The 16,385-nt window shown below is 56.2% G+C and overlaps 1 protein-coding gene across 1 annotated transcript; it reads left to right on the forward strand.

The window, feature by feature from the left end:
* Window positions 1-6,991: 6,991 nt before the first annotated feature.
* On the forward strand, window positions 6,992-11,538 carry LOC141551235 (uncharacterized). Its single transcript, XM_074282674.1, has 4 exons — window positions 6,992-7,106; window positions 7,219-7,269; window positions 8,233-8,407; window positions 8,906-11,538. Exons 2-4 carry the CDS (start codon window positions 7,260-7,262, stop codon window positions 9,507-9,509), a joined length of 789 nt encoding a protein of 262 aa, XP_074138775.1. The 5' UTR covers window positions 6,992-7,106; window positions 7,219-7,259; the 3' UTR covers window positions 9,510-11,538.
* The last annotated feature ends 4,847 nt before the right edge of the window (window positions 11,539-16,385 follow it).

Raw genomic sequence — 16,385 nt, forward strand, 5'->3', positions numbered from 1 at the left:
GTGTCAAGTGGTGGGGCGGAGGAGGGATTATTAACATGAGAATATAGCTGTAAAGGGCTTTGCAGTGCCAGGCACCGAGTAGGCCCTTAATCCATGCTGGCCCGATGCTAATTGAGCCCCCGGGCCTGATGTGGGCCTGTGACATCCCAGAGGTGTTCGGAGCTGAGGCTGGAAAGGGAAGGACACAGAGTTTTGGTTTTTAGCTTTACTGGGAGAGAAAGGAGGCTGGGGAGAGGGGGCCTGGAAGGGGCAGTGATGAGCAGTGACGTCAGAGCTGCGCAGTTCTCTGATTTCTCTGCTAGGAGAGTTACCTTTCTCCTGGAAACCGCCGTGACTTGGAAAGGATCTGAAGACTGAGAGAAATGAGAGTAAGAGGACTCGTGGCCTTCGGGCTCTGGTCGCTGGCTCTGCTGAAGGGGGGGTCTTGGGTCCCGAATCCCCGGCTGTGTGCCGGCCGAGACCTCTTCCCTCTGCCAGGTCCTCCCGTCCGTCCTGCGGGTGCTGTTCCCAAGTTGTCTCCCGGAGGGGGAGGGGCATCGCAGGACCCGGAGGGGCTTCTGCCAAGATCACCGCAGGGCCCGCCGTGTGTCTGCAGAGCCTGGTGCCCGGATGGCCACTACCGCCGCTGCTCTGCCGAGTGCTTTCTGCGTCTTTTCTGCAGATCGGGAGACAGTCTCCAAGCCCCCCTTTAGCCTGGTCTCGTCCTTCTTTCTTCCCGATGTCTCAGGATGGTCCTTCTGCCTGGAACGCCTCTCTACCTGCTGGATGCCTGCAACTCCCGTGAGACTAGACCAGATTTTGCCTCGCTTTTAAACCTCGATTCCCCACTCATCAATGAGCTTTGACCCCCTCATACTTTACCCCACGTTTGGTACGTTTGTATTAAAATTACATCTAAATGATCAAAGGATATGAAGAAACGATTCTCCAAAGAGACATAAAGACCATATGATTGCCCCAAATCACTGATTATAAGTGAAATACGAATCAAAACAGCCCCGAGGTTTTAGCTCCATTTCAAGTTGGCAAAGATGACAAAAAATGAGAAGGGTTGGTGCCGGAGACTTAGTGGAAAGAAGGACACCCCGATGCATTGTTGGTGAATGGTGAGTCAGTATAACCGTCATGGAAGAGCCGTCTGGAACCCTTCGATTCTAAGATTTCACTGCTATACCTATAACCTGCCCCAGTCAGTGTCAAACAGGAGGGGCCCACATATACCACGAGATCTGGTGGCAAAGTAGATGCCCATCCATTGGGGAATGGCTGTGCCAACTGGCACATGGACATAAGCTTGGGTGCCGTAAGAAATGTGAATACAGAGAACCCTGGGAAACTCTCCAGGAACTTACTCAGAGACAAGAAGAAAAGGGTCATGTCGACTCCCACATGAAAATGGAGAGAACTGGAAAGCTATTTCAGCGGAATATTCACCAGTGCACTGGTAAAGACCACAGCTGGGCCCAAAGAGCAGAGATGAGAAGACAGCTCTCCTATTCCCCTGCAGAAGTCCGAGGATGTGGCTGTGAAATGCTGTGTAAACCCGACACTTTTGGATATCTGAGATTTTTTCCCCTTTTATTATGAGCTTGGGAGGAATAGAGAGGAAAATGCAGATGATGTAAAATACTATACCAATAAAATTTATTTTTAAAAAATTTCTACCTATGAGACACTAAGCTCTATAAAAGTAGGGATTGTGTCTTAGAACCAAGATTTATCTTCTTGGCACTTGACTTGGTGCTTTGTACAAGCTTCTGGACAGGGCCTGGGCTTGTGATTTTGGTGGCTTTGAGAGTGAGGAAAGTCCCTCCTTTAATGCAGATCGGATTCTTCTCAGCATCCGGGAATCTAACCAGACTCCCCTCCGCTGGGTGTGGCAGAGAACTCAAATCTAGGTGGTCTTGGCTTCACAACTCCCTAGCCATTACAGTGCACTGCGCAGCTACACCAGCTCTACGGAGCGGAAGCATAATGTAGATTGACTTGAATTCTCTGCCAGAAAGGTTTCACTTCTACCTTAATATGCCAATTCATACATTTCTGGTCTTCTGGGACAGTCTCCCTAGATTTATGGATAAGCCAATGGCTCAGTGGCTCCCTGCAACACCAACTGATAATCTCCTTGGAAAATTGCCCCACCACCAAAATCAGCTCGCCATTTACCCTTCTACTAGCTTGCCTATAAAACCAATGTTCTCAGTCCATCTTAGGGCATATTTCTTAAATCTTTTGGCTTAAATGAAGGGCCTTCTCCCTGGGGACTCTTCCCAGGTATATGCTATCCCGAAAGCATTTATAATGGTTGAGCAGGTAGCATCACGGCATTATTGTTCCTGACCTAAGCCTGCCAGTGGAGAACTATGTAATTGCAAGAAACTGAGCCTGAGTCGCTGAGTCGGCGTTGGATAAACAGCAGCCAGTGTGAGCGCAGCTGCTTGGGGGACGTAAGTGGGCTGGTTTGTAACTGTCTTAAAAAACAACTAAATAGACATAGGTTTTATTCTTATTTGTGTAAGTGGATGTTTGGTGACAGTTATGAAGGCTAGAATTTTAAATGGTGGTTTTCTATTTAAAATGCTACATTTAACCATAAAATCTGATTATGGTCCTATGGAGTTTTGAAATAGAAACGGGGTCTCAAACTCCTGTGTACGCCCCCCTAAGTTGTCTTCATGGGCCTCGGCCACTGCATGGTTTTTGGTCCCAGGGAAAGGGGGCTCTCAGGCCGTTTGCAAAGCTCGGGGCCCACACTGGTCATCCTTCGCTGAGATTCACCGCCCAGCCCTTTCCATGTCGTGCCCCGTCCCTCCTTACCCTTCCCATCCCTTTGAAGCTTCTCGGGTTTTCTCCATCCCGCCACCATCGGCCCTCCCCCCTCCCCTATACAAGTTCTCCAAGGGAAGCTCCTTGAGGGCAGCTATTTCTTAGCGCAGAGCTTGACTCAAACATTCTAAGTGCTACTGCACCCAGAGGCCCGCACTCTAACAGTGCCCGGCCGCGCCCAGGGGCCCAAACGCCTAACAGGCCCGTGCCGGGGCTGGTGCCCAGAGGCCCGCACTCTAACAGTGCCCGGCCGCGCCCAGGGGCCCAAACGCCTAACAGGCCGGTGCCGGGGCTGGCACCCAGAGGCCCGCACTCCAACAAGCTCAGTGCCCGGCGGCGCCCAGGGGCCCAAATGCCTAACAGGCCCGTGCCGGGGCTGGCGCCCAGAGGCCCGCACTCTAACAGTGCCCGGGCCGCGCCCAGGGGCCCAAACGCCTAACAGGCCCGTGCCGGGGCTGGCGCCCAGAGGCCCGCACTCTAACAGTGCCCGGCCGCGCCCAGGGGCCCAAACGCCTAACAGGCCCGTGCCGGGGCTGGCGCCCAGAGGCCTGACATTTTCAGGGAGCCGATATTTGAGAAGCGGAGCAGAGCCCAGAAGTGCCCGGATTTGAGGGAGGCTGGGAAGGGTTCCTTGGAGAGGGGGTCCTGAGCTGAGGCGGGAGGGAGGCTCTGGGTGCTGCCCGGGGCCGGCCGTGCCAAGGGCGGCGCATCCACTGTCTCCTTCGTGGCGCAAGGTCCCGTGCTTGGCCAGCGTGGTCGAGGTGATTGCTGCCATCCCACCGGTCGTGTGGAGACTGGGGCCTTGGGCACGCCGGGAGAGGACATGGGGAGGGGCTGTTCCCCGTGATTCCCGGGCAGGGGGCTTATGGCAGGCCCTGCCTCAGACCCTTAGTATTTGACTCTGGCCGCTCGCTTCCCCTCTTTGTCGCACAAGGTTCTTATACCCAAACCAGACATTTGAAAGCCCTTAGGTGGTGCCCGGCACATAGAAGGCGCCTAATAAATGCTTGTTCTCTTGGCGCCCCCTCCCCCGTGTGCCGCAAGGTAGACAAGCGCAGGCGCACTCGGGCCGCGGCCCCGCCCCTCATCCTGCCCCGGCCAGTGCCTTCACTTGCTCCTGGGCTGCGGGAGCTGGGGGAGGGCGTCAGTGAGTGTCCGCTGAGGGGGCCGGAAGTGCCCGCCGCCCCACGGGCAGGAGGTGCAGCCCGGATGCTGATCCCGCCCCCTCCCCAATCTTTCCCAATTTCCAGGGCCCGGCTCGATGCTCAGCGGCGGAGGGAGTCCCAGGCCCGACGCCGTGCCGGCCGCTTCTCCAGAGGCCCGGCCCACAGTCACCCTCTGGGGGACCCCGGCCCCTCCGCGCGCACGGGGACGGCTCAGGACGGCGAGGGGCCCCGCTTTCCACGGGCTGGGCCGGCCCTCAGGGACTCGGCTTCTCGGAGGGCGGGGCTCCCGGGGGGAGGACGGAGGGTCCGCACCAGACGGGGCGGGGATCCCTCACGGGATGGGGGGCGCGGCTTCTAGAGTCCCCAAATCCCACCGGTCCCCCGCTTCTTCCGAACCCCCTGCGCCCATCGCGGGGTCCCCGCCCTCGCAGCTCGGCCACACGCTCCCCCGCCCGGCGTGCCCCTTTTCCTTAGAGGGCGGGGGCCGACCCGGGAGCCCCTCCACTCCAGTGGGCCGGAGGCTGGGGAGTGCGTGACGTCATCTCTCCTTGAACCAGACCGGGCGGCCCCCAGCGCTTCCTGGGCATGCGCACACCTGGCCCTGGCCACCGCACTACGTTTCCCGTGAGGCTTTGCCGGACTCTGCCCCGCCCTCCATCCGGGGACGACCATGATCCCCCAGGTGAAGGCGGGGCCGTGGCTCGGGGTGGAGCCTGAGACTGTCTCCCTCCCCCTCGGAGCGCGCGGGCCTGGCTCGGACTGCGACGCTTCAGGGCCCTGAGACCCCCCCTGGCCGTGGCAGTGACCTTTACCCCCGGAGAGTGGGGGCGGTGGGCTCCGCGGAGAAACTGCGCCGGGCGGTGAAGCGGAGACTTCGAGAACCTGGCCTGCTCGGGTGAGAGGGGGCGGCGTCGCGCGCCTGGGCTGCCCCACCCCCACCCCGACCCGGCCTCTGCCTGCCCCACAACTGCGGGTGGGGACGTTTGCCAGCTCGGGCCCCGCCGCTGCCCTCCCCTCTTTGCCCCCCCCAGACCCTCCCTTTCCCCCCCCCACGCTCCCCTCCCGCCCAAAGCGGCTGCGGGGGGGGGCGGGGCGGGGGGTACAGAAGCCCGCCATGGCGGGGGAGGGGCAGAATCTTAGCTTGGATCCCCCTTCAGTTCCTCCTTGGCAGCCCCGTACAAGGGGCCTGGGGGGGAGGGGGCCGGCTGCTGCCCCGCCCCCACCCTGCGCGCCCCGGCTCCAAACCCTGCGGGATCTGCCGCTTAACGCAGGGGGAGCACCCGGGGAGGGCTCGGGGCCTTCAGGGGCTAATGGGAGAGGGCCTCTACTTCTCCTGCAGTGATGGACAAAGGCCCCCGATGCCCGTTCATCTAGTGTGCCCGGCCACCAGGCTGCGGCCAGCCCCTCTCCCATCCCGACCCCCGTGCCAGCCCCCCCATCCCGACCCCAGTGCAAGCCCCCCCATCCCAACCCCCAGGCCAGGCTCTGACCATCCCGACCCCTGTGCCAGCCCCCCATCCTGACCCCAATGCAAGCCCCCCCATCCCGTCCCCCGTGCCAGCCCCCCCATCCCAACCCCCGTGCAAGCCCCCCCATCCCGACCCCCATTGCCAGCCCCTCTCCCATACCGTCCCCGTGCCAGCCCCCCATCCTTAACCGTGCCAGCCCCCCATCCCGACCCCCAGGCCAAGCTCTGACCATCCCGACCCTCATGCCAGCCCCTCTCCCATCCTGACCCCTGTGCCAGCTCACCCGTGCCAGCCCCCCCTCCTGTCCCCGTGCCAGTCCCCATCCCGTCCCCCGTGCCAGCCCCCCATCCCGACCCCAATGCAAGCCCCCCCCCATCCTGACCCCCAGTACCTCCCATCCCGCCCCCCAGCCGGGCTCCGGCCCCTCACCTCAGCCTGTCTCTCCTGCCTCCCTTGAGCGCGCCCTCCCGAGGGCCCGGGGGTCTCCATGGGGGCGGTCTTCCAGGGGCCTTGGTCCTTGCACTCTGAGCCAGGGCTGGCGGAAAGCCTCCTCCCTTTCCTTCCGCGGCCGCCTCAGAGAGGGGCACTGGGGTCCCCCTGGCCTGGGGCACGGACGGGGCCCTCGCGGCCAGCTCCAGCTGCTGCCTGCACCCTGACCTGCGTCCGGCGGGCGAGCCCCCCAAGCTGGCCTGCCGTGCGGTCCTCCAGTTGCCTCCACTCTGCCCCCCTCAAGCCCTTTCGGTTATTCCCTGGGGGGTCAGCCCCGCTTAGGCTCACACTGGCACTGCTCATCCACTTGGCTCTCCTGGGTGGATGGTGCGACCAGCGCCCCCCACCGCAGATTCCCGCGAGCGCCGTGATGGGGGCACCCTCCCCCTCCGTGCCTCGCACTGGCCAGCGGGCTCTGGTTCCCCCACCGGAGCTCCCACCCTCCAGAGCCGGGAGTTGCATCTGTCCGCAGGCGGGTGCCCCTCCTCCTGCGCCTCTGCAGTCCGGGCCTCGCTTGTGAACCTTTGAGAAACATTCCGGCTGTTACCCCGAGCAGTGTGTCCGAGCCTCCCCCAGGTGGGACCCCGGCTTCTGGGTGAGCTAGAGAGCGAGGGTCCGGCTTGGGAGGGTCAGCGCCTGGGGCCCTGTCTCTGCTCACTGGTGACCGCCGGAGCCTCCCATGGCAGAGCTGGCGCCCCTCCCAAACCCTTCCCTTCTGCCTTAGTTTTCTTTATTCTTTGTGTTCAAACAAGGACCATTTAATCAGCCAATCAGCAAGCACTGAGTAATTGCCTACTGTGTGCTAGGCACTGCCAGGGGGTGGGGGTCAGGAGCGCTCTTGAAGGGAGAAGATTTGGCTCCTTTGCCCCCTCCGGCCTTACCCTACAAACTTACCTTGTACTTAATTTCTGTGGTGGGGCTGGGGAGGTGGGAGCGGTCTTTCCGTCTTCTGGGCCTAGGACCACATGGTGGCGTCTAATTAATGCTTATATGGTGTAGCCCATGGAAGCAGCCGGGAGAGCTGGAGAATAGAGTGTATGAGGGAAGGGGTCAGCAAGGAGATGTTGTGAAGGCCTCGAAGGCCACCAGAAGAGGCAGGAGGGAGCCACTGAAGCTTCTGGATCAGGAGTGGGTCAGAGCAAGAAGCCCGGGCCGGGTGAGAGGGTGGGCAGTGGGATGGGTGCAAAGAAGGGGCCCGGAACTCTTCCCATCCTCCCTGGGCTTGCAAAGCAAGGCTATGGACGCCATCTTTCTCTCATTCCATGCAGAAGCGTTTGTTAAAAGGCCTACTGTGTGCCGGGCCCTGGAGATGCAAAGCCGTGAGTCCGTCCCTGCTCTCGGGAGCTTCCACTGGGCCCTGCCCCCGAGTTAACTTTCCCCATGTGTTGGAACTAGAACGTTAGAGTACAGAGAGCCGGGCCGACTAAGAGTTGGTCAGTCAGCATTTATTAAACGCCTACTGCGTGGCAAATGCAAGGCCGCGCTCAGCACTGAGGGTGCAAAGAGAGGCAAAAACCGCCCCAGCCGTGAGGAGGTGCCTGGTCGATGGGTACCGGGTACCGGAAGAGTCCTGCAGCCTCCAGGCCGGGGACGGGGCTGATCCTGGCTCTGCCATTTGTAAGAGATGCAGGACGAGTGTCTCCAAGACCCTCCAGCCAGGAACCACCCACGTGGTGAGAGGAGTCTCCCCAAGAAAGGCCTGGCATTCTGCCCGTGGCTGTTTCCTCAGCCCCACCGTTGTTCCTGATACATTTATTACGTCATATTAATGATACACGGAGCCGAGTGGGGACCAGCGTGACTTTCTTGGTGTCCTCTAGCACTCGCGCAGGGCCTGACTCAGAGTGTGAAGGACAGTTCAGTCCCCCTCCAGGCCCAATTTAAGACCGTCTCGGGACCACCCTCCCTAATTGTCTGCTGTCCCTTCAGCAGCAGAGGGGACACATAGGGAGCCGGCCCCAGCCTTTACCTAATTGACCCCTGGAGTTCTGGCTCTGCTGATTTAATTGCGTGATCTTAATTAAGCAAGTTAGTCCTTCTCTCTCAGTCTGAGCTCCCAAACCGACAAAAGGCGGAGGCCGGTCAGGCTCCTCTCTAGCACCGAGATTTCACAGGGCGCCCATTGGATTTTGGTTCACCCTCATTTTTAGATTATTTTTTATGGAAACAGCATGTTATTAATACTTGCTTTACTCTTTTGGAGTTTACACATTATTTTTCCTGCTTCTGGTCTGGTATTTAACAGGGAAGAGGAAACGTAGTCTTTAAAATTGTTCTTTCAGGTTGGGAGATGAATCATATAAGCCAGATGTTCCCCCCAAAGCTGAACTTTTTCACGGATATCTCTGCCCAGGATGAACTCCCAAAGGAGAGCCCCTGTGTCTCTGGGGTGGCAGAGGCTAGGGAAAGTGGTTCCAAGGCGGGGAAGGTGCAGGAAAATGAGGAGAAACATCCTGAGTAAGTAAACATTGTATAGGGGGGGGACTTTGGGTGAACAGAAAGGCCAGGAGTGGAATAAATATGGCAGAGACTTCATTCTCAGGTTAATGTGCTAGCAAGAATTGTAGAGAAAGTCTTTTCACGCAGGATCATCCCAGAGAGAATATCAGATTCTATTCAGGACTGGGTAAATATAGTCTAAACTGTTCAAAAGAAGGCTGGAAGGGGGCAGTCGGGTGGCGCAGTGGATAGAGCACCAGCCCTGAATTCAAGAGGACCCGAGTTCAAATCTGGTCTCAGACATTTAACACTTCCTCGCTGCGTGAACCTGGGCAAGTCACTTAACCCCATTTGCCTCGGGAAAAGAAAAAATAAAAAGACTGGATGAATGAAAAAAATCATGTGATAATCAAGATCTTCATGAAAAACAGAATCTGTACCTTAGAGAAACCTCCTGAATATAGTAAAGGTGGAAACTGTCTGACGCCCCAACTTAACTATTTTTTTCTATCACAGAACTGAAGGGAAATCCCCTCTTTGTAATGAGAGTGGAAATCCTTCCGTGACACAGAGCGGGACCGGCGTGTGCCAGAGCAAAGAGGTGGCCCGAGCCCAGAAAGCGCGCGATGGGGAGCAGTCTAGTGAGGGCAAGAAATTCTTCTGCAGGCGCCTTACCCAGCAGCCCCCGAGTCACTGCATAGACCGGCATTACTCCTGCACTCACTGCGAGAAGGCCTTCTGCCGGGTCTCAGACCTGGCCCAGCACGTGAAGACTCACACCGAGGAGAAGAACTACAAGTGTCAAGAGTGTGGGAAGGACTTCTACTCCAGCTCGGGGCTCACTCAGCACAAGAAATTCCACACGGCCGTGAAGCTTTTTCAGTGTAACGAATGTAGCCGGGCCTTCCGCAAGAACAAACAACTGGCCCGACATCAGAGAGTCCACAAAGCGCAGAAACTCCACAAATGCAAAGAATGTGGGAAGGGGTTCTTTGAGAACAAATCCCTCACCGTCCACCAGAGAATTCACAGTGGGGAGAAGCCTTTTGAGTGCTCAGAATGTGGGAGGGCCTTCCGCCGGAACTCCCACCTCACTCGACACCTGAAAACTCACGAATAGAAAAGGCCCAGTTGCATCAAACTGAAGGATTCTCTCAATCAAAATAAGAAAATGTGTCCCAATTTTAAACTTTTTCGATCCACGTGGGAGGGCTTTCTGCAGAAATAAACCACTCGGTGTTATTTTGTTAAGTGTTTTTTGGATGCTTTTCTTTTTCTTTGGTATTCAGCAACTCTAAACCAATAAGTTAAAGCCCCCCTGTGTAACAGAAGTTTGATCCAGCACATTAAATGCACGCACTTTCTATCTCTGATAAATGTGTGCTTCACGTTCTCATCTGTCACCAGTATACCAAGAGATGGATAGCAAGATTCACCACCACTGGTCATCTGGAATCATGTTGGGTGACAGCAGTAATTTGGGTTCTTAATCTTTTCATAAATTTTCTTTTACTGGGCTGTCAATGGACACATTGTCATCGGTTCATACGGATTCCTTCATGTTTCTCTGAATCCATACCCGATTTTAAAAGTTGCTACAACTATTTTTTAGCCTTTGGGCCTTTTCCTTGTTTATTTGATCCTTTTGAGGTATATCCCTAATCATGGCATGGCTGGGTCAGGAAGTACAGTTGGATGACTTTGAGTAATAGATACCTCCAAAAGCTGGACCAACTCATGGCTCCAAAAGAGTTGCAGTAGAGTGTCTCTTCTCTTGACTATTGTTATTTAGAAATTGTTGTCATCTTTGCCAAGCTGAACAGTCTGAGGTGCTGGATTTTATTTAATTTACATTTTTTTGCTTGAATTGGAGCATTTTATCATATGGTTGTTGAAAGCTTTTATCTCCTTCCTTGAAAATAATTCTTTCAACATTTATATATATTGAAGAGCAGCTTTTTGTTTTTATGTATGTTAATGGGTTCCTTGTGTGTATCAGTTTAATATCAGACCTTCATCAGAGAAGCCTGCTAACACTCTTTTCCTACTTAATCTGAATATATAAAAGCCTTTTAATTTCGTATAATCGATATTGTTCATTTTATCCACTATGATACTCTCAATTCTTTGTCTGGGTAAGTGCTTTTCTCCCATACAAAAATTCTTTCATTTCTCAAAATTGCTTCCGATTTGACTTTTAATATTGAAATTGTATCCCTTTCGAGATTCTGGTAGTTTATGGTCTAAATTTGCGCTTCTGCCAGACTGATTTTTCCCAGCAGTTTTTTCACATAGTGAGTCCTCAGTCCAGGTTTATCAAACATTGTATAGTTAGGCTCATTCATTTCTGTATTACGAACCTATTCTGGTGTTCTTCCCCTAATTTCCAAATCCACCTGGTATGACAAACTTGAGGGCTCTATGTAGGTTTTTTCCCCTAGCCCTAACATCTCCCCAGCTTCCAATCCTGCCCCTCCAGCTACTTACATTTGATCTCTCCACAGGATATTCCTCAGACATCTTAAAGGTGCTGTGTCCAACAGGAATTTCCTGTCTTTTCCACTAAACCCCACCCTCTCTCAGGCCCTTTTTATTGTTGAAGATGCCTCATCCTCCTAGTCACCCGGGCTCCCAGTAACAATGTTCTCAACTCTTTGTGATCAGCCCCACGCCCTTGTCTGTCCCCTCTCTTCTTCGACATGGCTACGACCTCAGGCCCCTTCCCCACTCTAGAACCCCTCCATCCAGCCAAGCGGGTGACCTTCCTGAAGCCTGCTTGGCAGTCCCCCCACTTGAGCCCTCCCTTCAGTAACTCCCCCAACCCCCAGGCAATTGGGGTAAAGTGATTTGTCCAGGGTCACAGCTAGGAAATGTTAATTGTCAGATCAGATTTGAACTGAGGTCCTCGACTTCAGGACTGGTGCTCTATCCACTGGGCCACCTAGCTGACCCCTACTACTTTATGTTTTTTCTGTAACTGGTGAATTGTTATGTATTTTGAATCCTTCTTGATGTTCTGCTGGGCACATGACAATGGTCCTGTTCAGTTTTGTTTTTTCTGTATTTCTGTTTTCTATTTTTTTTTTAATAAAATGTAAAACAATTAAAAATAATGCATTAAAATTAGATATGGTCAAAAAAAAAAAAAAGTGGTCTTAATTTGTCCTACTCGAGTCTTGTCGACTGTGGCCGCTCTGTTAGACTGGGGCACTCTCATTGCAGAACTGGGGATTCAAATCCTGCCTGATTTGCTAGTCATTTAGCCATTATGGACCTCAATCTCCCCATCTGTAAGATGGGCATAAGCACAGCAGCTGCCTTAGAGGGGCAGTAAGGGTCAATGGCTCTAACCCTAAACCTTTGCCAACCTTCCAGGCTGGTTTTAATACCTTTGTTTACTTACTGGGGGCATCTGATTCAGTGCTTTAAAATGCCATTTAATAGGATCTTAAGAACTAGGTCTTATGGGCTGGTGACTTCTTCCTGCACCACTTGGGGAGGAGGGCAGTTCTTTCAAGGACAAAGCTGGAGTCTCCCCAAAACTTTCTAGCTTCGGAAGCATATGTGCCCAACGGCGCCCACTCGGCTTCACAAGGAGTCCAAATGTCTCCCTAGAGGCAAAGTAGAGGAGACTTCTGCTCCTCCCCCACCACGAGGAGGCCCTCTGGAGAAACTGAGGCAGAAACGCCTGCTCAGTAGACTCAGGGCTGCGCCATCCTGTAGCACTCTCTCCCAAACATGCAGGTGGAGTCTCTCTGAGGGGTCCTGGGAGAAGGGCTGGGGGAATTCCTGGGCCATGGTCTCCCTGGGGAGGACCCCTCGCTTGTCCTGGCAAGGCGGCACCCAGTCCCAGAAGCCTCTTATGCAGCTGCTGCTTCTCAGGAAGGTTCTGGGGGGCCCTGGTGACAGAGGGTGGGACTTGTGGGCGGGGCTTTGGGGAAGGGGGACTCAGGGTGTGTGTATGTGCGCGTGTGTGACAGCTGTGCGCACGTGTGACGGCTGTGTGTGCGCGTGTGCGTGACGGCTGTGTGTGCGCGTGTGCATGTGCGACGGCTGCGCCTGTGACGGCTGCGCGTACGCGCGCGCGTAATGGCTGCGCGTGACGGCTGTGCGCGCGCGTGACGGCTGTGTGTATGACGGCTGTGTGACGGCTGTGCGCGTGTGTGTATGACGGCTGTGCGCGCGCGTGACGGCTGTGTGTATGATGGGTGTGTGACGGCTGTGCGCGCGCGTGACGGCTGTGTGTATGATGGGTGTGTGACGGCTGTGCGCGCGCGTGACGGCTGTGTGTATGATGGGTGTGTGACGGCTGTGCGCGCGCGTGACGGCTGTGTGTATGATGGGTGTGTGACGGCTGTGCGCGCGCGTGACGGCTGTGTGTATGATGGGTGTGTGACGGCTGTGCGCGCGCGTGACGGCTGTGTGTATGATGGGTGTGTGACGGCTGTGCTCGCGCGTGACGGCTGTGTGTATGATGGGTGTGTGACGGCTGTGCGCGCGCGTGACGGCTGTGTGTATGATGGGTGTGTGACGGCTGTGCGCGCGCGTGACGGCTGTGTGTATGATGGGTGTGTGACGGATGTGTGTGTGTGTGTGTGTGACGGCTGTGTGTGTATGATGGGTGTGTTATGTGTGTGTGACGGCTGTGTGTGCATGTGTGTGACGGCTGTATGTGTGCGTGTATGATGGGGGTGTGTATGTGTGTGTGTGTGTGTGTGTGTGACGGCTGTGTGTGCGTGTGTGTGACGGCTATATGTGCGTGTGTGTGACGGCTATATGTGTGTGTGTGACGGCTGTGTGTATGAGTATGTATGACGGATGTGTGTGTGTGTGCGTGTGTGTGATGGCTGTGTGTATGTGTGTGTGTGTGTGTGTGACGGCTGTGTGCGTGTGTGTGACGGCTGTGTGTATGTGTGCGTGTGTGTGACGGCTGTGTGTGTGCGTGTATGATGGGGGTGTGTATGTGTGTGTGTGTGTGTGTGTGTGACGGCTGTGTGTGCGTGTGTGTGACGGCTATATGTGCGTGTGTGTGACGGCTATATGTGTGTGTGTGACGGCTGTGTGTATGAGTATGTATGACGAATGTGTGTGTGTGCGTGTGTGCGACGGCTGTGTGTGTGTGCGTGTGTGCGACGGCTGTGTGTATGTGTGCGTGTGTGTGACGGCTGTGTGTGTGACGGCTGTGTGTGCGTGTGTGTGACGGCTGTGTGTGCGTGTGTGTGACGGCTGTGTGTGCGTGTGTGTGACGGCTGTGTGTGCGTGTGTGTGACGGCTGTGTGTGCGTGTGTGTGACGGCTATATGTGCGTGTGTGTGACGGCTGTGTGTATGAGTATGTATGACGGATGTGTGTGTGTGCGTGTGTGTGACGGCTGTGTGTATGTGTGTGTGTGTGTGTGACGGCTGTGTGCGTGTGTGTGACGGCTGTGCGCGTGTGTGTGACGGCTGTGTGTGCGCGTGTGTGTGACGGCTGTGTGTGCGCGTGTGTGTGACGGCTGTGTGTGCGCGTGTGTGACGGCTGTGTGTGCGCGTGTGTGCGACGGCTGTGTGTGCGCGTGTGTGCGACGGCTGTGTGTGTGACGGCTGTGTGTGCGTGTGTGTGACGGCTGTGTGTGCGTGTGTGTGACGGCTGTGTGTGCGTGTGTGTGACGGCTGTGTGTGCGTGTGTGTGACGGCTGTGTGTGCGTGTGCGTGACGGCTGTGTGTGCGTGTGCGTGACGGCTGTGTGTGTGTGAGTATGTATGACGGATGTGTGTGTGTGCGTGTGTGTGACGGCTGTGTGTGTGTGTGTGCGTGTGTGTGACGGCTGTGTGCGTGTGTGTGACGGCTGTGTGTATGTGTGCGTGTGTGTGACGGCTGTGTGTGCGCGTGTGTGTGACGGCTGTGTGTGCGCGTGTGTGTGACGGCTGTGTGTGCGCGTGTGTGTGACGGCTGTGTGTGCGCGTGTGTGTGACGGCTGTGTGTGCGCGTGTGTGTGTGACGGCTGTGTGTGCGCGTGTGTGTGTGACGGCTGTGTGTGCGCGTGTGTGTGACGGCTGTGTGTGCGCGTGTGTGTGACGGCTGTGTGTGCGCGTGTGTGTGACGGCTGTGTGTGCGCGTGTGTGTGACGGCTGTGTGTGCGCGTGTGTGTGACGGCTGTGTGTGCGCGTGTGTGTGTGACGGCTGTGTGTGCGCGTGTGTGTGTGACGGCTGTGTGTGCGCGTGTGTGTGACGGCTGTGTGTGCGCGTGTGTGTGACGGCTGTGTGTGCGCGTGTGTGTGTGACGGCTGTGTGTGCGCGTGTGTGTGTGACGGCTGTGTGTGCGCGTGTGTGTGACGGCTGTGTGTGCGCGTGTGTGTGACGGCTGTGTGTGCGCGTGTGTGTGTGACGGCTGTGTGTGCGCGTGTGTGACGGCTGTGTGTGCGCGTGTGTGTGACGGCTGTGTGTGCGCGTGTGTGTGACGGCTGTGTGCGTGTGTGTGACGGCTGTGTGTGTGTGTGTGTGCGTGTGTGTGACGGCTGTGTGTATGTGTGTGTGTGACGGCTGTGTGTATGTGTGTGTGCGTGTGTGTGACGGCTGTGTGTGTGCGTGTGTGTGACGGCTGTGTGTGCGTGTGTGTGACGGCTATATGTGTGTGTGTGACGGCTATATGTGTGTGTGTGACGGCTGTGTGTATGAGTATGTATGACGGATGTGTGTGTGTGCGTGTGTGTGACGGCTGTGTGTATGTGTGTGTGTGTGTGTGTGACGGCTGTGTGCGTGTGTGTATGTGTGCGTGTGTGTGACGGCTGTGTGTATGTGTGTGTGCGTGTGTGTGACGGCTGTGTGCGTGTGTGTGACGGCTGTGTGTATGTGTGCGTGTGTGTGACGGCTGTGTGCGTGTGTGTGACGGCTGTGTGTATGTGTGCGTGTGTGTGACGGCTGTGTGTGCGTGTGTGTGACGGCTGTGTGTGCGTGTGTGTGACGGCTGTGTGTGCGTGTGTGTGACGGCTGTGTGTGCGAGTATGTATGACGGCTGTGTGCGTGTGTGTGACGGCTGTGTGTATGTGTGCGTGTGTGTGACGGCTGTGTGTGTGACGGCTGTGTGTGCGTGTGTGTGACGGCTATGTGTGTGTGTGTGTGACGGCTGTGTGTATGAGTATGTATGACGGATGTGTGTGTGTGCGTGTGTGTGACGGCTGTGTGTATGTGTGTGTGTGTGTGTGTGTGATGGCTGTGTGCGTGTGTGTGACGGCTGTGTGTATGTGTGCGTGTGTGTGACGGCTGTGTGTGCGCGTGTGTGTGACGGCTGTGTGTGCGCGTGTGTGTGACGGCTGTGTGTGCGCGTGTGTGTGTGACGGCTGTGTGTGCGCGTGTGTGTGTGACGGCTGTGTGTGCGCGTGTGTGTGTGACGGCTGTGTGTGCGCGTGTGTGTGACGGCTGTGTGTGCGCGTGTGTGTGACGGCTGTGTGTGCGCGTGTGTGTGACGGCTGTGTGTGCGCGTGTGTGACGGCTGTGTGTGCGCGTGTGTGACGGCTGTGTGTGCGCGTGTGACGGCTGTGTGTGCGCGTGTGTGACGGCTGTGTGTGCGCGTGTGTGTGACGGCTGGGTGTGCGCGTGTGTGTGACGGCTGTGTGTGCGCGTGTGTGTGACGGCTGTGTGTGCGCGTGTGTGTGTGACGGCTGTGTGCGCGTGTGTGACGGCTGTGTGTGTGCGTGTGTGTGACGGCTGTGTGTGTGCGTGTGTGTGACGGCTATATGTGTGTGTGTGTGTGTGTGTGACGGCTGTGTGCGTGTGTGTGACGGCTGTGTGTGTGTGTGTGTGTGTGTGACGGCTGTGTGTGTGCGTGTGTGTGACGGCTGTGTGTGTGCGTGTGTGTGACGGCTGTGTGTGTGCGTGTGTGTGACGGCTGTGTGTGCGTGTGTGTGACGGCTGTGTGTGCGTGTGTGTGACGGCTATATGTGTGTGTGACGGCTGTGTGTATGAGTATGTATGACGGATGTGTGTGTGTGTGTGTGTGTGTGTGACGGCTGTGTGCGT

Source organism: Sminthopsis crassicaudata, chromosome 1, assembly GCF_048593235.1.
Source record: "Sminthopsis crassicaudata isolate SCR6 chromosome 1, ASM4859323v1, whole genome shotgun sequence".
NCBI lineage: Eukaryota > Metazoa > Chordata > Mammalia > Dasyuromorphia > Dasyuridae > Sminthopsis > Sminthopsis crassicaudata.